This window comes from Accipiter gentilis, chromosome 3 (genome assembly GCF_929443795.1).
Source record: "Accipiter gentilis chromosome 3, bAccGen1.1, whole genome shotgun sequence".
Classification (NCBI taxonomy): Eukaryota; Metazoa; Chordata; class Aves; order Accipitriformes; family Accipitridae; genus Astur; species Astur gentilis.
The window spans coordinates 23,931,567-23,954,199 of NC_064882.1; the positions used below are offsets into that span (position 1 = coordinate 23,931,567).

The window sequence follows — 22,633 nt, forward strand, 5'->3', positions numbered from 1 at the left end:
TCTTCTGCAATCTTTAATAAAATATATGGTTTATTTAGTCACTTCATTAGCGTTTGCTACTAATAAAAATGAGCTTTTAACATGAGCAATTTTAATATAATTTTACCATTCAATTAATGTAAAAAATAATCTAAAATTCCTATGAAGAGGAGGCTGAATGCAGTTGCTCCCGTTGTATAGATGCCACTGAAATGCCCACAATTCTTGCTGCTTTGCACTAATGTTAATGATACTGTACAGTGGAGTATCGAGGTCTTTATGGATGGCTTTTAGTTTTTAGCAGTGTTTTATTCACATATTTTTCAGCACGTGAAATACACACGTTATGGTTTTGTTAGACACAGAGGCCATCTTGTGGCAGAATGTTGGTAGTTGTGTTAAAATACTTTTATTAATAGATGGAAAAATGAAGTCCAATTTGTTGCAATATTTCCAGTATTATTTGTAGTACCATCAGACATTGAAGCATAATCATAATACACGTATATTCTGACAATATCTGCTGATTCTGCCGCAGATTATTCATTCCTAAAGAGAAGGCACTGATGGCAAAAGATCTGATGCCAAAATGAGTTAGGGCACTGAGAAAAGTGTGATAAAGAAGCCAGTTTACATTTAAAAAACACCTTTGTAGAAAAAGTTAAGGAAGGAAAAGATTGTTATGTCACAGTGAAGGGGTTAAATTCCTCATATATTCTGTTTTACAATTAAAACCTGATAACCCTACAGGATGAGATGTTATTGACTAGATTAATCAAACTAATGAATACTATTCCTATTTATCTTTTCTTTTGCAATGCAATTTGCTCATTTATGGCAGTGATTTGGAAATGTTGCATGACCGCTGAAATAAAAATCCAGACTAGCAATATGTATCACGATTAAGATTTGTCAGCAAGACATACAGGGATAGTCTAAATACTAATGAAGTTTAGTTTAATGACTTTTAGATTTAGACTAATATTTAAATTTTATATAATAATATTAAGGGGGGGGGGGGGGGGGACTGAAAGATGAAAATAATTTGTGCACTAAATCCAGAAGAATAACAGTATAAAAAAAATAAGTATGCACAGGTGCACTTGAAGAAGGAGCTGCATCTATTGCATATTGCTGGAGCAGCAGTAAAATTGCACAGATGTGACAGCTCGTGTAATCACAAATTGATATTTGTATATGTAATTACCAAGCAGTCAGCTTTCTTCCAGAATTGTGTGATTCACTGGTTCTTGCCAGCTACTTTGAGCCTTTAACAGAAACGTCAAAGTTTAGCATTTAGAGAAATTTTTGGTGTGTTTTATGAGCTGGATTGAAACATAGCAGCAAGTAACAGAGGAGAGTAAATTAGAATATTATTTCCGTTGAAACACAGTTACAAGAGCCCAACCCTGCTATTGCTCTGACTTTCAAAATTTAGGTTAGGCTTACTTAGCATTCTGGAATGATATGAGGTTTTAGAGATTAAAATACATGGCTAAGGAATGGCACAAATACACCTGGTTTACTAACTGTACCTTCAATACAAGAACTTAGTATAATGAATGAATTCCAAAACAATACATTTTAAAACTTGTATGAAGAAATACCCTTTTTTTCCAAATTTGAGGGTAACCTGAAAAAAAACCATTACCATGATAGATAAAAGTGAGGCAACAAATCCAGTAAATTCCGGAAATAGATTAGATATTCACATGTGGTAACACTGAAATCTGCTATGACATTCACAAGGATAAAAAACATTCACTGAGAATATAAAAGTCAGGGTTAATTACTAACAAATCTGAAAATGAGAAGAAATTTCCTCTGTCTGTGCTTAATAATGAAGTATTATGCTTTTGTCTGAAGAATCTGGTAGCTATTATTACTGGATGTAGAGTAATCCATATATCATGGAATGTTTCATAAGATTTTCATAAATTATAGTGAATAATTCCTAGTGCTTAAAGTATGTAGAAATATGATTCTATGTCAAGTGAGTACGGTATGTACAAACAATTTAAGTCCTTAGAAACCTATGCAGACCAGTCTGTAATTCTTCATACCTATATTTTCAATATCTCACTTTTCCATAGAAGAAATGTTCACTTCCAGCAAGCAAGGGCAATGCTATTATACTTTGCTTCAGAAAAGAGGTTGCAAGTGACAAATAAATGAGCACTCTGATCCCTGACTGGTATCCCTGTCACTTGTTCATCCAAAGATAACACGGAAATAGTCACACCTTACAACAAGAAAGAGAAATTGGGCTGTTAGTTGCCAGTGATTCTGTCAAGTGAACACTTTATTTTGCCACTTAAAATGAAGTTCTTCTGAAAGATCACTTCTGCCACTCTTCCGCAAGTACCGAGACAGGAGCTGCTGTTTATCAGCTGACCTTGGAAGGGTCTTTTTCCAGCAGCAAAGCAGCTCATAGATCTGGTGTGTTAAATTATCAGGGCACTTCAGTCTAACAAGCTGAATTACACTCCGCCGAACAGGTAAGCATAAAGCAAGCAATGATGTATTATCTTCTGCAAGCTCTTCTGCAAGCCAATATAGCAAGTTGTCCCACAGGGCCTCTGAAGGGCAAAAATTAGTAAATTAAGAGCATTATTCTTCTGCTATGTAAATCTTTGTTTCCTTTGAAAAGCTTTCTAAAGTTGGAGGCTCAGTGGGTGAACTCCCCAACTAAATATGGTTTGGTTTTCACTTTAACAGAAAAATCATCACTTCTTATTTCTAAGGCAATTTTTGGTAACTGCACCACGACATGAAGTGAATTTAATCAAAAGCAGATTCAGCAATGATCTATAGCTTTTGGAACTGCATGGGGAAAGCTGGCAATAAAATGAAAGGGTTTGGGCATTTCTTATAACTGATACATCAGTTATACTGCAGCTTTCCAGTACAAACTGAATCTCCTTATACAGAAAATTATATGATATTCATGCACCCCACCACAACATTATCTTGCCAGAGCTTTTGCATTTCCTGGTAAACAGATCACTTTTTTTTTGTCTATGAATATCTTTTAACAATCTTTTAACACATTAACTACTCTGGTTCCTAAATATGTCATTTTAAAATGTCAGTTACAGCTGAAACAAATCTTGGCATTTAAAAAAAGTAAATAGCAAATAAAACTATAATTTATATTGATATTAATATATTATGTATGTGTTCTTACCCAATGAATCAGAGGAAATTCTTTTTGTGCTTCGTGGACGGTTGATCAACTTTTCATGCTATCAAAGAAAATGTGTTGAGGAAAGAGAAATGACTGAATGAGTAAGGAATGAGGTACAGGATATGGGAGTGGATTGCAGTAAATCAGCATTTAAGATTGGTTCTACCTGCATAGAGGATTTGTGTCATTATTGAAAACCAGTTAATACCATCAGCAGGTATAAATCAGTATACAGGTATTAAAGTAATGAAACAAAGTCTTTTTACACCAAATGGATGTTTATTGCATCTTATTAAGAAGTTTATAACTTATGCAATTTTGCAAATGTTTCATTAGCAGCATTATGTCATGACTGGTGTATAGAAACTGGATGTATAGAAAATCAGTATGGAAACTGCGTACATGAAATGGATTTTAATTTTGAATACTGCATTAACTTTGCCTTGCTGTCTCTGTGTTATTACAACTGTGTACATACCATACTGTTTCAAGGAAAATAACAGTGTCTAGGTATGCAGTAGCTGTTGTTAGGTCTAGAAATCATACTGTGTTTGTACTATTGTATGTATGTATGTATGTACTATTCATTTTACATAATTCAACTTTTAATTATAAATCACTAAAAATCACCAGAATTCAAAAGACAAGTTCCATTAGAAAGTACAGAGTTCTCCCTCTTTCTTCCTCTGAACACTGCAGAGAAAGAAAAAAAATACTTTGTCCTTTTTCCCTATGACTGAGAAAGAGTAAAGTCTTGTAGGCTTTACTGTGGTTTTCTACTCCATATGGAACAAAAAATTACATACATAAGCACTGAGCATAAGAAGAGATTAATTTGTATCAAGTGAAGTTCAGCTCTTTCTTTGTTAAAAGCTGTAATTTTCCTCTTGTAGTGCCCATATTGCTTTTGTCACACACATTCGGTTGTATTATCTGACTCTTTACGCACAGCTTTCCCTGTGAGACTTGCTCCAGGTTTATTCATTGAGCTTTTGTTTTCCATTTGTGAATTAAGAGCATGAAACTCTGACTGGATAAATTATGCTCCTTTTCCTGCTGGGCATATTGAGCCAGAGCCTTGCCGAGCTTATCTCAAATACTTTTATAATATAGGCTTTATATATTGTTCAATATTTGGAGTGTTTCATATGTACTGAGCTACCCATCCAAAAGGTCAATATAATCATAACTGTTACCTATTCACCTGGGAATTAAACAGATTTTCATCAGGTCTGTACTCAGTCATCTTGTTAGAGGGTTTCAGCGTGCACAGGATGCACACAGTATGCACTGCTTGGCAGTGCAAAACCATCCTGTGCTGTGCTCATCTTGAGATCTGAATCTGCTCGTCCTGCATGCGACTACAGCAATTCTGTCACTGGACGTGCCCTAGTGTGAAGGTAGCGTAACGGCTAAAAAAAAGCCCTCAGAATAAAGGGAATATTAAGCTCTTCCAGAAGGGGGCATTGTTTTTCTTCTAAGACAGCTTTCTTTGGCTTCGTTTAATTATGCATTTCTATTTAAACTTATTTTGATTCATTAATGAGAATTTAGCACCTCAAAGGTCTGTATGAGATTTTCAAAGTTATTGTAGATGAACTCAATTACCCATGCATTGACTTTAATCTGAACCACTTTATGCTACTTAATGTTAAAATAGTAGTAAAAATGATAAGAATTGAAAATGAGTACTGTCTAGAAATAGTGTAATAATATACAATGCATTAGATCTAAAACATTAAATCTGCCTTTAAAGATTAAATATCTGTGGTGAAGCGCTAAATTCACCCACGGTTCAGCTGCACTGGCATGTGGTCCCACTGTTCTGGTTGACAGCGTAAGTAAAATACTCTTAGCGGTCAAAACAGTTTTCTAGTCTGGAAGGCCCTTCAATTAGCTAAGCAACTGCCTTTCTGAAGCAGAGGATCACGTGCTATTTTGCTGTTAGACAGTCATTAGACATAAAACTTCAGCAGAACAGTAATTTGATAATGCTTGTATGTATTACAACAATCCCTTTTTGCAAAGCGTTCTGATTTCAGCCAGTAAGACTGAAGTGCTCTGTCAAATGGACCTCTCAGACATGACCAGACTCTAGTAGCATATCAAACAGGACAGACAGAAAAGGAGAAATTAAGCTTTTAAACTCTTTAGCCCAGTTTCATGTAAATACAACTGCTTTGAAATCAGTAGAAATATTACTGTTATCCACACACATACTTGACATCAGGACATAAACCACTGTATTTAACTTGTGTTGAAAATAACAGGTTTGACCAACCAGCGTTTTCTAATGCTGAGGAAATGAAAGCTCCATAAATAGGAATCATTAGTGAAGACCAGCTTACATCTGTACAAGTGTAGCAAGTTTAAACTGAAAACTGATGTGAGTGGTTGCATACAAAGCAAACAACCGCTGCTTTGACCGCTGTCAGAAATATACTTGTAAGAGAGTGGATAGTGTGGGCACATACATATAAAAATGGCTTATAATCCATATAGTTACTGTCTTCTCTCCACAATTCAAGAGAAATTTACGTAGGAATTCTACAGAAATAAGTGAAAATGTAGTCAGAAGTGTTGCCTTAAAAAGATTCCATCTGCCTTTGTCATAACCAAAACCAGGCATTGTGGGCGGTTCCAACTTTATCACCTGGGGGGGGAAATAAACAAAACAAAACAAACCAACACCCCAAACTTCATTTCATTTTGGTGAGAAAATTTCTATTGTTACTGGCAACACTGAGTGTTTGTGATCTCATGTGTATTAAAACTAATCCCTTAACATGGTTAAAGTAAACTTAAGCTATTAACAAAGTAGCAGAAATGTAAATAGTTTTTGCTGTTCTTGCCCTGCATTTACTGCTATTTGGGGAATTTTATTCCCAAACCATGAAAGGCTCCCCCAGCATACTGGGAGCAAGTGAGAAGTCCATCAACAACACTGCAACTTAGAATCAACTAGTTCACAATCAAGACATGAGAGCCTTACTGTGACAACTGGAATTCTGTAAGTAGGTGTGATAGTGTGAGCAATGCTATGAGCAACCCAGCATTATCAATAGGTCAGATATGAACACTGAGCATTATGTTTTGATATGCCTGTGAGATTTGTGGCAGCTTAATTGCTGTATTGTAGTAGTATACATGGGATAGAAACTAGAAAAATTTGTAAGTTGAGTGTATGTCTACGCACACAAATGCAGTCAGACAGTTCTAGGCGCTTTGGCAATATATATTAATAGCATCAGCATATGACTAATTATGGACAGTGCCAATCTCGGTTCATATTATATGAACATTAACACAAGACTTGTACTTTAATGAAGTGGTAAATAGCAGTTGCATTTGACAGATGGCTGGTGTAGTTGTTTGTATTAGTGCATTAAATTTCTCCCTAACTGTGTTTTCTCATCTGATTTTAACTATTTCATTCTATTTCTTTTATTTATTAGAAAGCCCACCTAAAAGTGAAGATATATCTGATTCAAATATGCTGCTCACATCTGGACAGTAAAACCAGGATATAAGTTCTTATGTTAATTTTTCCTGTTAGTGTTTTCATCACTGTTAGTAATTTTAGAACACATAATAAGATATGGTAAGTAATTAGAATTTCCTTTTCATTGCTCTGGCATTTAATTGCATCTGGGTCATTATGTTTAATATATGGTTCTGTCTCTTCCAGTCAATTCCTTTTCTAGCTCAAACACATTTTTAACTGCAGCAAATATCCTGTGAAAATGAGTTCACCTTTTGATTACTTTTGTATGTATAAAGTATGTTCTTTTGTATTACTTATTACACCTGCCACTTACCAATAGCATTGTTCTTATATCCTGTGAAAGGGGATATAATCATTACTTTGTCACTTCCTCCATAATATTCGTGAGTGTATACAATATTTCAACTTCTGTTGAAACTGCCTGAAGTATTGTCATCCATGTCTCTCTACCTAGAACCACTCTGTTTCTGATCACCCTCTTTCTTTCCTCTTCTTCCAAATCCTCTGAGTTCTGTGACCAGAACTGCAGACTGCAGTCATGATGTGGATGCCTCATAGATATATGGCATAATCTTGTTTTAAGATTTGCTCTCTAATAACTGGGAACATTCTGCTTACCTTTTTATTTGCTGCTGAATGCTCTGGAAGTTTTCAGAGAGCAAAATGACCTTTTTTTTTTCTTTTTCTTTTTTTTTTCCTTTTTTTTTTTTTTTTTTGAGTGGTGATGGGTAATTTAGAGTCTATCAGCATAAAATTAGATATGTTCTTCTACCCCAGCAAAACACTTATTGACATCTAATTTATCTAGTTTTCTAGTCTCTCAGTATCATCATATTCTGTGATTCTTCACAGACAACTTTAGTGCTCTGAATATTTTGTACTGTCATCAGACTTTTCACTTAATTATTCAAAAGTTTCTGATGAATATGTTAGCATGGACCTGTGCAGGACGTCATTAGTAATGATCTTCCCTTGAGAAAATGAGCTGCTTTTTCCAACTCCTTTTATTCCTATCTTTCAGCCAGCAAACAAGCCAAAAGAGAATATTTTTTGTTCTTTAAATTTCTGTGAGTTTGTTTAGTATCGAATTCAAGATTTACTTGACTGGAAGAAGGTATGAAGAGCAAAAGAGTGAACAACGTTAAAACTTCGTGTTAACAGGTGTTACGTACCACTAGATAGCGGTGTGGGTGAAATTCCCATTTGCCTTGTGTATTTTTATATCAACAGCAAGGTATGTTGTATTTAATTTACTAATTATTCACTAAAGTCAAATGATCAGCTTCATTGATGTTTTATATTTCTTCAAAAAGATAACTAAAGTAGCTAAATTATTAAGGAATATTTCTTCTCTATTAAAAAATGTGACTTTAGGCATTATCAGTTTTAAATTATTACACTGAATGGATGGAGGATAGATCAAAAAGTAGGAGGGTTCACCAACTATAGCAAAGTGTAATATTTTATGTACTAAGATGACTTACAACATAAGGGAAGATGTTATTTTGATGCTGTTTTTCATTCTATAGATTAGTATTTCATTCTGTGTAAGACAGAGAATACAAATCGTGTAATGGAAAAGTTATCAATATAAAGTTTTCAAGCTTTTTGATCACTTTTTTTGGCTTAATATTTGCATTTAATGAAGATTCTGACTCCTTTGAAATGCACCTCTTAAAATATATTTACCAGAAACAAAAGAAAAATTATTTGCAAGGTGCTGCAACACTGATTTTCTGAAGTGATAACTTTGCCTTCTCTAAGCAGACTTTTCATGCATCAAATTTGGGTCCTCTGTGCTTGAACTGATTCAGTTGAAAGTAGAGCCATTACTCAAAAAATAGACATAGAGAAAATATTCCCAAAGGCTAAGACAATTCCTGAGGTTTGACTTCATTTCTAATTTCTAATTTACCAGCAATGATCATGTTATACAGTTCCTCTGTTTATTTCCATTTCAATGATTAGCCTGCTTGGGTGTTAACATGTAACCACATATATATTCTTACACACTTACACAGACTGACCAGACTTCAAGATCTCAGCCACTCTGGGAAAGAGGAAACTTAAATTTAGTAGGAGAAAAGAGGTAGTCAGAAATACTTGTTTTGGAAAGTCTGAATAGAACATTTAAGGACTAATATGTATAGCAGAAGACCATATATGCCAACCGAAATCTAAGACACTTGATAATTACCTTTGTGGTTTAATACAAATGCAGTTCAATCCTTTAAATCTTGTTCTTATTACCCAATAAGATTAAATAAAGTGGAACAATGGGATGGAAGCTAGGCAGGTGGATGGAAGAAAACTAACTGATGCCTAGGGTGTGCCACAGATTTTTATTTTTTTTAATAATTTTTTTTAATCATCCCACTGGACCTCAAGAGTGTGTGTTTCCCTCTCTGTGAATACTGCACATGGAATGCTAGCCCTGTGGAACAGCAAAATGCTTTAAAGCATCTGATTCTCAAAAGAAAACTTACATTTTATATGGAGTTTGTCACTGAAAGAGATCTCTTAAAATCTCCTGCAGTTAACTGTTCTTAATATTTTACTTGGGAGAATGAAGATGAGAGAGAAATCAAGAAATATGCTTATGAAATAAAAGATATATTTGCAGGTGATAGCTTAAGGAAGAGTGAAGTCAATTAAATTAAAAAAGAGAGAGATGCTACTGCTTGTTACCAGAGATTTAGACCAACTGTTACTGTACATATTTTGATATGAAAATGTATGCAAATTTGATAGCAGTAGTCTAGTGGCAGCTTTTTGTACAATTTAGGGTACTGATACCTAGGCTCTTTGAAAAGATTACAATGAGATTTCACTGCAGGAATATTAAACATTAATTTATGTAGCAATAACTTTCACCAGAGATGATGATAGTTGCCCACATGGCTGTATTTCAGATGCTTATCAGGCATAATAGGAGAATCAGGTGATAGGAGAAAGATAGGTTACATGAACCATTTAACGGCCCTACAATTTGCAATTCTGCACTCCCAAGACAAGTATATAAGTATATAACTGAAACTTTAGTAATAATTTCTCAGGGACATACCATTTGGGGAGAGCAAATGGGTGAAAAACTCCTGCTAAACATTTTTTTCTATGCTTGTGTTTGGATGAGGATCCCTCCCACCTGCTAAGAGAAATTCTCAGGGTGTTTGTACATTGCTGATGGATCAGAACTGCTCCATCAGTGGTTCCTGTGTGTATCTGTAAAGCAAAAATCATACCAAGATCCTTTTGCCTAATAAATATGTGGTAAGGGAAAAAGGGAAAGATCTCTAACATTATCAAGTGAGAAACCCACCTTTGGTAATGTTAGTGCTAATTTACACAGTGGAGACTGATGTTGATATTCACCATATGGCAAAGGTTGTTCCCAGTTTTTGGTTATCATCTCTCTGGTAATTTTATAAAACACTGCTGTTCCTTTGTAATGAGGTGAACTGTGGTTACCAAACTCATCCACTTCTTTAATTTGGAGCTCCAGCCTGGGTTTTCTTTGTGAATGAAAAATCAACCTGTAGGCTTTTCCAAAATCTTTCCCATTCTCTGCAGTCCATACCAAAAAAAAAAAAAAAAAAAAAAAAAAAAAAAAAAATTTTTTTTTTACACTGTATTTAGGTGTGTGGCATCTAAAATAATTCCTTAGGGTGAGTCAAATAGAGCTAATCACATACCATTCAGTTGTTCTTTATCATTATTACTACTTTATATTGAACATCTGAGGTTCAAACACTCCTGCCAGCTGTCTTAGCCCCTGAACCATTGGCATAAGGAATAAGTGATGAAGGCTGTGCTACAAGTTGAAAAGTAAGGAACATGGAAGAGGAGAAAGTACATAACACAGACAGAAATAAAAATAAAAGTGTTGTGAATAGAATTATAAGTATACGCTTTCTGGTTAATCAGGATGGATACCTATCTATTTGTAACAACAAAATTAATGGAGGCAGAGAGGTAGGTGCATTTTTAGGATTTGTAATTCCATTTTAATTGATGCACCTATATACACTATCCTTTGCATATATGAGCAGGCATTCCTTGGGGACTAGAGACTTCTCTTTTTGAAGAATAATCCTTTCTTTAGGTTAAATGGAGCTTTCAGTGTGAGAGTTTATGTTCAAAATGTCCAGAGGACCAAATATATATTTATATGTTCTTTCCAAAACTGACAGAAGAGCCTATACTTAATTTTGGGTGAAAACTTTACTGAGGGTTCTTATTTCTGTTCCCTTTAAGCAAATCTCTGAATGGTGGCAGCCACTGCATGGAATCTTCAAGGCTGCTGCTGAAAACAGTGTAACTCTCATCACCTCAATTCATAGTGCTGCTCTCAAAAAGCAACATTTTGCCCTGGCTTTCAGTGTTTAATCTTGCTCACTTTAAGTGACTTTACACAGGTAAAATAGCAGACTGTTTCTTTTTGTTTGGAATTTGTTTAATTCCTATCAAATGTTCTTTATAGTAAAAAGCCATTGATGGAATTCTGCCCTTTTGAAATAAAAGCTAAAATAAATGTTTCCGAGGGCCCAGGTTTTACAGAATAGCAGAGGTTGGACGAGGTCTCTGAAGATCACCTTGTCTAACCCCCCTGCTCAAAGCAGGGTCACCTAGAGAAGGTTGCTCAGGATCTTGTTCAACTAGCACATTTTATTTTCCAGTTGGAGCAGTTTCCCATATAGTTCCATGCGCCTATCATTTACAAGAAATAAAACACTGAAATAACTAAATATGCTATGACTAACCACAGTCTGCTAGTGTTCATGTACAGTATTTCTGAATAGCTGAGGTGATTGATAATGTTCATCCAGAACCATAAATTAATTACCTTACCTGAAGCAAAAATATTGCCTCTAAATCTAAAATGAATCTGCTCTCCTTCTCTTATTCGGAACTGCTGTGTAGGTTCTGGGGGACCAAAGTAGCCCTCCTCATGGAGATTTTGAAGTTTGCAGGTCAATTCTTTGGATGCAGATAGCAAAACTACTATGTTATATGGGTTTTCTCTTTTCCGATACAGTATCACATTAGCCATTGTGCTACAAAGAGCTTCTTCTAGAGCCTGAGCAAAAAGGAGAAGATACGTGTTTTCCAAGAGGAATGAAAGGCGAATGACGACAAAGCTGTATTAAAAAAAAAGAGGCAGGAAGATAAATAGCTCTATCTTAAATCATGTCATCAAATGCTAACAATTTATTATGCAAAATAATACAGGGCTCAGTCTCCAATGGACCTTTTGCTATCTCCTTTTCATTCTTGTTTCCAACACATGAAAGGGTGGAAATTTGCCTCTTTCTGTAGTGCAGAGTACATTGACTCTGTATCTATGAATTCAAATACATACAAATTTTAGGTGAAAGTAAGAGAGTACTTCCTAATGAGAAATTCCAAAAAATATTATCGTTTAGTAGTTAGAGAGCTAAATAACATTTTCAAATTAAGATTAATATCTGCATTTCCTGTTTCAAGTTTCTTACATATTATATTGTGTACACTCTATAGATGAAAAAATATTTGAACAAATTTATATTTTCTGTAATTATAAGTAACAAATCAAAATGATCTTTTATTGTAAAGTGGAAGGCAGAGATGCTGGCAAGTTAATAATTAATAGTGGATGATTTCTGAATGCTACTAATTTCCATTGATCTATACATTTGGAAGTAAATATATTGGTAAATAAGATTTTATTAAATTATTCATACATTACCTGTCTAAATGCTCATTTAGTTCAAATGATACAAGCCCATTCTGTGCATTCTGGATAGTAACATCATCAAACACCTTCCACCCCTCTTCTTTGTTTCTGTGACCTAGTAATTTCAAAGTATCACTGAGATTCTCCCCATTTTTTCTCACAGAAGCACTCACAGCCCTGGAAAGCCAAGGAATTATAGGAAAAAATATAATGAAAAATAGAACCTGTAGAAAGATTAAGCTTGTATTTGTAGCTCTGCTTCCCCTTCTGTTTTCCCTGATGACTACACGTGTTTTTCCCACCTTGCTGAAAATCTACATCTGGAACTATACTCTGAAGTACGTAAGTGATATAATTGTTAAGAGAGTTTTGGGGTTTTTTTTTCCAATTCTCCAGTTTTAGGAAAAAAAGGAAAAAGAAAGGTTTCTATCTAAATTAATCTAGTTTAATCTAGCATTTAATATTTTGCACAGTAATTATTATGGATTGGTTTTGAGTCATTCATCGAGATTTAGATTCTCTAGAGGTTGATATCTGAAAAAAACACCAAACAACCCACCTTTTATTCCAGACCAAATACTACTCGCTAAGCACAAAGGAATTTAGAAAGTAAGACATGACTGCTATCCATTATCTCTTTCAACAGAGAAAATAAAAGTACTTTCTCTTCAAATCAGGTGATTACTTCGATATCACACTCAGAATCAAGCAACATGCTCTGGTTAATTTATTCTAATGAATGAAACATGAGGGGGGTTTTGCAGAAGCCCATAACTCTCCTCTCACACACACCTCTTGTTATCAGTTTTTTTAAAAGTGGATGTGAATAACCCATTCACCACAAATGCACACCCTATGCACAATCCAAAAAAGAAAATACTTGAGACAAGACAGCCTAAGCATTCCCCAAGCATACAGCCTCAGCCTATGTGCAAATACAGGAAAAAGTTGGCATAATTCTTTAAGGAATTTGTATAGAAATAAGCAATCAAGACATGGTCTTTTCACAAATGTGCCTTGACTGAGAATCTAAAGTGCCATTTAGACTGGTATTAAGAACAGATAGATACCACAAGGGTACTGCCACACAATTAAATGCTTCTGGTAGAGGAAATGAAATTTGAATCTCCTATAAACTGACATGGGCACCCTTCCCAAATCTGAAGTTTGTGATAAAGATGGATGTCTAGTCTAAGAGACCAATGTGAGTGTAGAGCTCTTTAAAACAAGTTTTTCAGAAATGGAAAGCTAGGATATTGTCTGCCTTCTCCATCTGTACCTTGCTTATTTTCAAGACCTTCATAATCTTGGCATGTAGATGAATTTTGAAAAAGATAATTTTTAGCACAGTAGGAATAAGCTAACTCTGTAATGACCTAAAGTAGTACTTCAAAGCTGACTCTTGTCCCAAGCTAGGGCCTACCAAGAAATCCCAGTAAGCCTTTCTGAACCTGCAGTTGCCTATGACAGCAGAACTGGATGGACAACAATCAAATGGTAAGTTCAGATTGATTTTTTTCCTGCATGAGATGGTAAAAACACCATTTATTTTGCTATCAAAATAGATGAGGTTAGCTTTGGCCTTTTTTTCCACCAAAAAGTTTTATCCATATCCTCATATGCATCATGGATAAATTTTATTGAACTGCCAGTTAACAACTAAAATTTAGAGAGTTTTTTAGGAGGCCCCATGTTTTAATGCTTTTTTAAGATGTTCCAAAATGTCTAAGTTCTAGAAATTTTGTAGTGAGTGCTTTGGAAAAATCTGGACCTTTGTCTAGTGTGGCAGTTACCACAAAAATGATCTACTCCAAACCATTGTGACATAAATTTTGACTCAGGTAGCCATTGGAATGTGTAGAAGTAGAGAGCAGAAAATTCAAAGGCCAGGGTAGCCAAACCACCAACTGATAAAGTAATGATCACAGGATCTATGTTCAATGTTTGCCTTTGGTGAAAATGGCTGAACACTTCTTACCCAAAAAAACCCACACATTTTTCACCCTGACTCCTGCTAGAAATATAGTGGTCAGCATATTTAAAGATTATACATCAAATGTTATATGAATTTTCCTAGTGAAGCTATAGCATGAGAATTGTGGTGATTTGCTCTAGTGTTTCTAACAATGTTTTTAAGTATAGCAGACTGAATTAAAAAGCTAACGCATTTTTTATAAAAATAATTATTAATCAGCAATTGCTAAAATTAATTCAATTTGATGTTTTGAAAATGCTGAAGTTGTAGTGAAGTTGTTCTTACCGAGGATGGTATGCCATAGCAACCCTCTTTACTGTAGCACTAATGGCTCTTGCATGTTCTGTCTCATCTCCTTGCCTTTTTTTTTCTGGATTTGGAGGACAGGGTAGAGTAATAGTGACTGAGTTGTTAAATGGTTGGGCTGAAGGATGCTGAATGTAAACCAGTGCACTAGTAGATACCACTGAGTGGTACATATCGTGTCTTGCTTTCAATGTTGAAACCAATGATGGTTCAATTGGCCGAATCTAAATATGGAAAGCAATTGTACAATTAATTTGTAAATGAATAAATCTTCTCTTACATGTGTGTTTTTTACAAATTGATTTATATTTTGGAATTGAATCAGACTATCACAGAAGCTTTAGGCTCCTCTCTATGACCCAGGAACAACCCTACCAACGTATCAGCACTTTATACAATGCACAACCAGGTGCTTGAAAGCAATCAGAAAACAGAACCTTTACTGACTAAAATATTTTGATTGCTTTGTTCCTGCTTTCAGTTCAAGTTTTGAAGCCCCTGAACTCCCTCAGATTTTGACAATTTTCTAAGATTTTTCAAATCTGTACTTTTTTCACTGTTAATTTTAGCTTCTCTGTACCTCAGAATCAATGGTTTTATGGGGAAAGGGGGAAACACATTATAACCAAAGCAAATTTTGAGATTATTCTCAGCCTAAGACTAAGAGGTGACAAAACCTTCTGTTGCACTGCCTGCAACAAATGACAAAGGTCAGGTGAGAAAAATTGTTCCATTAACTTAAACACTGGGCCAAGCAGTTGAAGTTTGGAGTTGATGTTTGTGTCATTATTGGAAACAACTGTAGTTGTTTCTGAAGTATATCAAACAAAGATAGATGGGTTTTTTTAAGTAGAGATATTGCTGACTACTGACAATATGAAATATTTGGTTTTAACAAAGTTTACAGGAAACCATTTGCTGTATATACAGGATGTGGAACTGCTACCACTTTTCATAGACTTCTAATAACAGAACAGGTTGCCCTTTAACATTATTGGCATCCTTGCTTCAGAACTGATCAGATAACAGACTTATGAAATAAGTATTGCATATTTCAAGCTCACCTTTAACTGGATAGGTGCTGGAGAACTGAATGTTTCTGGATGGTAGCAGAAAGAGATTCTAGAATCTACATTCAGCTTTTTTGAGAGTCCTACCTTTGGAACAGTAAATGTTTCTTTTTTTAAGCATGACAACACAGAAAAAACACCCAGCTGATAAATTTTCACTTCCGCAAAGGTTTCCTGCATAAAGAGAATGTGGGGTTAGAGTACATTGGAGGGAAAGGAAACTGTGTTCCGCAGCGGATTAGCATTTTGGAAAGGCAACATTATTTATAGACCAAAGTGTGAAACGAAAATAAATTCAATATTATTGCCACCTGGATGCTTAGTTATCTGGTTATCTCTAGCCATATGTGATGTCATTAATATCCCAGTGTATGATTGCGGTGAAATGAAATAAGCTTGTAAATTGGGCGATGAATCTAGGCCAATGTAATTCTGCGTTTTAAAAAAGAAACATCCTGTGTTTCTTTGAGATGGAGTCTGGACTCATACACAGAATTGTGTTACTTCTCTGTGACCTGAATGCAAAATAATTCCCTTTAAGCTTTTACTTGTATCAAATAATGCAACGTATTACACTTATTTACAAAAATCATAAACCATTACTCAGTCATTAGTATTGTGTGATCAAATACTTGCCTTAACATTATGAGTGAAAAAAAGGACCTTGTTAAATACTAGGTTTCAAATAGAATTAGTTCTTGGAAAAGTAGGAAGAAAAGTTCAATTTAACCCTACATGACAACTTTACTTGTATAACTCCACAGAGGCTTAACTGGGAACCTGGAATGATGTTTTTACAGTGCTTAGATGAGAGGTTACCAACCTTATGGTTTCCTTGGTGGTATCCCTTGAAAGACATAGGAGTTAAGTAGTTTGATTGAAAGTTCACATCAGTCACCTTCACCATAATCTCCCGATAATTTCCGCTGAAGCATGATGTAAATGGGATTGCAATGTTGATAGGGAAAGGGATTGCTTTCTCAAAATCAGAGCATTCAATACTGATTACGTTGCTGACCAGCTCCTCAGAATCATCCACCACCAAGGAACTAGTGTCATTGACTATCTTACACCTCAGATTCTCCAGAGCAGTTGCAGGGGCTTTAATAAAACAAGCTACTTCACGTTCATTCTTACCACTCTCTTCCACTAGAAATCTGGAGAAAAAGAATATAAAATATTATTCTTTTTATTTTGGGTGGGGTGGTGTCTTGTATTTTTAATTATAAACTTTATTATAATGATTTGCATAAGCAGATAATAAAAATATATGTTTATTAATAGATGGGGAAATCATGAAAATGTTTATGTTTAGCTTGTTTCAGAACAACTTACAAATTATTACAAAACTGACTAATTGTGGTCCTTTCCTACTGATTTCCAACAATTTGGGAATTATTGACTTTACTAGCTGTGACTCAGTCCCTCTCTGGCATAAAAAAAAATTATGCAATCAAATAGGAAGTTACAGTTTACTTTAGACCAAATGGAAGATCTTCATTGTGCATGCTTAAGTGGTAAACCACTACTATGTGCATGACCAGCAGCTGTTCGATACATGCATATTGAATTTCTGGGCCCACAGAGGTTTATATATGTGCTAATAAGCAATATTTATGTACATCTGTTCCTAAAAAGAAGAAAATGTGCTTACTCTTTGTTCATCCAGTGCCTAGATTTTTGTACTTCTGAATCATTCATAGTAGGATTCACAGCAGTAAGATCACATGTTTGTGCTGAAGATGTGAAGGCAATTAGGTCATTCCTACAAATCTCATGATTTGTGTCCATTTTACTGTCTTCCATTTGCTCTGTCAGTCTATGTTCTTCACTTTCTATCCCTTTCAAAGATTCGACTACTGCCTTTTTTTCCTGTCCAAAAACATTTGCGACAGTTCTGCCATAAATGTCTTTCAATGTCCCAGATAGAGTGCCTTCCCCACTGCTCGTAAAAGCATCTTGAAAAGGCAGTTCTGGAGACTTTTCAGTAACAGAGCTACCTCCATGGGGTTTATCCGTTCCATTGCAATCTTTTTTCTCTGTAACAGAGTTTGTAAGTAGTCTGTGTTCAACATCTTCCTTTTTCATTGGAGGTTCTCTGCTAACATCCCGTTCTTGAGCAGATATGTTTTCAGCTAATGATGCAAAAACATCTTTTTCCACAGTTTTAGTTTCACTTGGCTGGATTTGATTAACATTCTGACTTTCCATCTTGTTCAGGGAAGGAGTTCTTTGGGATTGCTGACTGGGACTAGAAGATGCTTGCACAGACTCTGTTGTTTCTCCTTCAGAACAACAAGCATCTGTTTCTCTAGAAGCATTTTGAGCAGTCTGGATCTGAGAATCATCATCTTGTCTGCAGCTAGCAGCACAAAGTTTATTTTCTGCCTCTTGAAGGTGTGAGACTGTATTTATCAAACAATCCTTTACTTTCTGCAGACAATCTATAATTCCATTGTACTCTGAGGTAAAAAATAGGTAACCAATTGAATTTTGCTATGAAAGCTAGGCAAAAATGTGAAAAGTCTTATACATATACCTAATGAATTCCATCTAATTCCATAGTGTCATTCACTACAAGAAGCACAATGTATTTCCTGGCTTCCATTTAATATTTTTGCATTTACTGCTATTCAGTTTGAGGCAATTTCTGAAGAAATGAATATGCATGAGTACATTTGTGTACTTGTCCAAGTACAACTGTGTATTTGTCAAAGTACTACTGTGGCAACTGTAATGAACACCTTTCTAAGATCAGACACTAGCTAAACTCTTAATGATAATCAATCTAAAGCATGGAATTGGTAAATAATAGTCAAATCAATTTGGGAGGAACTTTAAAACTAAACATTAATTATATATATTTTCTAAAATTGAATCCTGCAAGATTCTAACTAATGGGCCTCTAACAAAGCTGTTATACATTGGCTTAATATTAAACATGCTCAGCAGCTTTGAATTTTTGCTATGGAGAATAGAAGATAACACAAAACCACCAGCACATGTGCAATACTGAAGTTCAGCAGTTTGTAGCATCCTGTTACAGGAGTGGTGGAGGTTGCTCTATTTGCATCTGATTAATTTAAACCTACAAAGAGTGTAGTTCAGAAAAAAGTTTTTTCCTTGTTGAACTCAAGCCTAAAAATTACTCCTTTGCAATATTTTCTCAGTTCCCAAATGACTTGTTATTGGATTTTTACTATATTGGCGGGGCAGGGGGGGAGCAAACACGTTTTTAATATATTTTTTCCCACTGGTCGTTCAAAGAAAAAGAAAAATACAAGTTTCTTCTAAAGTACTGCTGTTTTTCCAGGGGCACTTTTACAATAGTGAATAAGAACTTCTAAATAATTTAACAAGGCTGAGAAATAAAACAAACAAATTGGAAATAACATAGCTTCGCTTGCATAGGAGGTTGTAAAAGACCACTTCCCAATCTAGCCATAAGGTGAAGTTCAAGCTTCAGCAAAACCACCAAAATTAACCTGTTTCCTCCCCGAGTTTTGTATTCTCTAAACAAAAAACCCCAAACACATCATACTGCTATTTAAACTTCCCTAAAATCAAATTTGAAGATAACAGTGTCATTCAAAACAATGGCATTTTTCTACGCTGTGAATGTGACTTTTCTAATACTGCAGTGCTTAAAGCCAAGCAAAGACACGGCCTTGTAACCTTACACTACCCAACTGTGTTGCATGAGAAGACACTTTTTGCATCCTGTTACAAGGTTAACCTCAAAATAAGCCTTCTTTTGTGTTACCACCACCCCCCCCCCCCCCCCCCATTGCTTTTCTAACACTTTGCTTTCTGTGCTTTGTTTTGGTGTTTTATAACAGGGCTTTAGAATACAGTGGCAGTTTATATGCAACTGTCTTCAAACCTTTTTGCTGACTGTTTTATAGGAAAGTGTCAGATGAGGAAAAGTAGCTTTTTGGAAGGAGAACGATAGTGAGTTCTCAGAAAACTGAAAAAAGAAAAAATTAAAAATCACATTGGCCATGAGGCCAACAGGGCAAAGTTAGCTTGATCTTGGATCCTGGAAGTAGGTCCATTTTTTTACAAAGATGTTCTTTTATTATTGCAGACACTTTATAAACCTGTAGAACAAAGACTCATAAATGCAGGCATAGCTGAAGGTTTCTGCCTGGAGTCTTTCTCTGTCTATGCATTATGCTGTTAGACCATTATGAAATGCAGAAATGTTAATTTTCTTTTCTACTTTGTTGTACTATGTTGTTTCTGAGAAAAGAGAGTTGTTTCATTTTTCACAAAATGATTCTGCATTTTTACAGGAATACAACCTGGATTTGGTCCTCGCAATAAATAACACCGCTATACCCACATCGTTATTATAAATGCAAGAAATTAAATCCCATGTGTTTACTTATGCACTAAGATGGCAAAGCCTTTCTTATTCTGATTGTAATCTTTTAAACTCTGTTGTTACATGTAGAGGACTGTAGACTATACACATTAGGTTTACTTGGCGAGGTGGTGGCAGTGGGGGGCTGCAGGGTGGCCTCTGTGAGGAGAGGCCGGGGCTGCCCCGTGCCGGACACAGCCGGTTCCAGCCGGTTCCACAACAGACCTACTGCAGGGCTGATCGGAGCTCGTCAGCGAAGCTGGTGCTGCCTCTGTGAAAAGGTATTTAAGAAAGGGCAAGAACACCAGAGAACAGTGAGGAGTGAAGAAAAACGTGTGAGAAACAGCCCTGCGAGCACCAAGGCTGGAGAAGAAGGAAGGGGAGGTGCTCCAGGCATGGAGCAGGTGTTGCTCAGCAGCAGCCTGTGGGAGACCGAGGCTGGAGTAGATATCCACTCTGCAGCTGGTGGAGGACCCCACGCTGGAGCAGGTAGATATTCCCTGAAGGAACTGCAGCCATGGAGAGCCCAGCTTTTCCTGACAGAAACTGTGGGCTGTGGGAAGGACACACGGTGGAGCATGGAAAAGTGTGAGGAGGAAGGAGTGGCAGAGGGGAACTGTTATGGACTGACTGCTACCCCCATTCCCCGTCCCCCTGTGATCCTCAGGAGCGGGAGAAGGTAGAGGGGTTGGGAACAAAGGAGTGACGGTGTGCTTGGAAAAAAGGAGGGGTGGGGGAAAGGTGGTGTTTTAATTTTTTGCCTTTGTTACTCATGATCCAAATTTACTTCGATTGGCAATAAATTAAATTAATTTTTTCCCTGAGTCCATTTTGCCCATGACAGTAAGTGGTATGTGATTTCCCTGTCTTTATACTGATGCATAGCTCTTCCATCTTATTTTCTCCCCCTGTCCTGTTAGGGAGGGGAGTAAGTTGCTGGGTGGCCATCTGGTGTCTGGCCAAGATAAACCCACCAAAGTACAATATACGTAAAACTTTGAAACAATTCTGTTTAGTTAATATTATTTTTGTATTTTTTCTCACATAGTGAGAATTATGAATCTCATACTGAATCGCATGTAATAGACTCAAAACCAGCATGATACAACTGTGAAATATGAATTAATTTGGTCTAATGAATGACCAAGTGCTGAAATACTAACAAATGAAAAGTAAGATCCCCCAGCATCATCACACAGCAGAACTTAGCATCCAATATACCCAGTCCATTCTGTTTGCAGGTAAGTCCCTCCATACTTGCCTGGAATTGCTGTCAATTCCTTGTATTCATCATGGAGAGCACTTAGCAAGTGGCAGGTGTCTTGAATACTTTCTGTAACGTTCTCCAGCTGCTGACTGAGAGATCTGCTCAGTTCTTTTGTTAAAGAGATCAGTCTAAGTACATACTCCACTATACCCGCATTATCCGGATCACTTTTTAGAAGCACATCTCTTGCTAGCAAGTTCATATGCCAGATTTTTTCCAGGAGTTGGCCTGATTTGCCTGCAGGTGTAATCTTACCTTCAGCCATTTCCATTTTATGTTCAGAACGTACTACTACAATTTTTCTTCTGCTCAAACACTTCCACAAGGTGTTGTCCTTGTTTAGTTCTTTGTAGCCTAAACAAGCGTTTAAAAAGGTACTGTATTCCACACACACTGAGAAATCAAACTCTAGCTCAGAAACTGTTGAGTTGATGTTGACTATTGAAAAGTTACTAGGTGACAGAAAGAAGTGACTCTTCTGTAACTGTGGGCAGGGATTGCCAAGAGATGCCAATGTACACCATGCACCTTTAAGGGAAGTTATGTAACTCAGTTGTGTAGCAGTGACCGAAATTTCAGGAGCTCTAAGCAATTTCTCACTTCAGTGGCTGTAAATGATCAGTACCTATGAAATCAAGCTTAATTGTGAATTCATAAATATATAGTCACCAACAATGAGGAATTGTCTTCATTGCAAGCTAATATTAAATGCTGTAGGTCACTTGACACCATTTTATGACAACCATCTTTTATTTGTTGTTCAGAGACATCAAATAGGTGGGACAGGTCCAAGCTGCTATGCAGTCTGGATGATACATTTGAATTATACTTAGCTTTCAGCAATACAAGAATCTACAAATCTAATTTTGTGATTAGCAAAAATACTTATTAGCAATAGACATTTAAAGAAACTTGCAATGTTTTCTGGGCTGTGTTTTATAACGGGAAGAAATGTAAAGAAAAAGCAGTAACAGCTAAAAGTTCAAGTAACTAATGACTGAAATGTTGTTTGACACTTTTGAAGTTGAGAAGCAAACTTACCAGAAAAACATGAGATCACTAAAGTTAACTGCGGCATCAAGAATCGACTATGGCATTCACAGGGAAAAAGCACTGTCCTCGAGTACCCCCATGATAGTGGGCAGCACATGTGCTCCTGAAGGCAACCTGGGAGGAAGCAAGGAGTGCCAGACAGGGCTCCTGTGCTGCTCATTGTCTTCAATGGGTGAAATTTGGGCACTTACACCTCAGTGATAGTATTTGCA

General features: G+C 36.0%; 1 protein-coding gene across 1 annotated transcript; it reads right to left on the reverse strand.

The window, feature by feature from the left end:
• Window positions 1–2,246: 2,246 nt before the first annotated feature.
• On the reverse strand, window positions 2,247–21,633 carry DTHD1 (death domain containing 1). The gene is given in 11 exon segments (XM_049796557.1): window positions 2,247–2,558; window positions 3,167–3,224; window positions 9,991–10,235; window positions 11,520–11,809; window positions 12,397–12,561; window positions 14,645–14,889; window positions 15,730–15,909; window positions 16,559–16,892; window positions 17,390–18,209; window positions 18,212–18,240; window positions 21,323–21,633. Coding segments are annotated over 11 exon segments (2,967 nt in total). The 3' UTR covers window positions 2,247–2,268.
• Window positions 21,634–22,633: the final 1,000 nt, after the last annotated feature.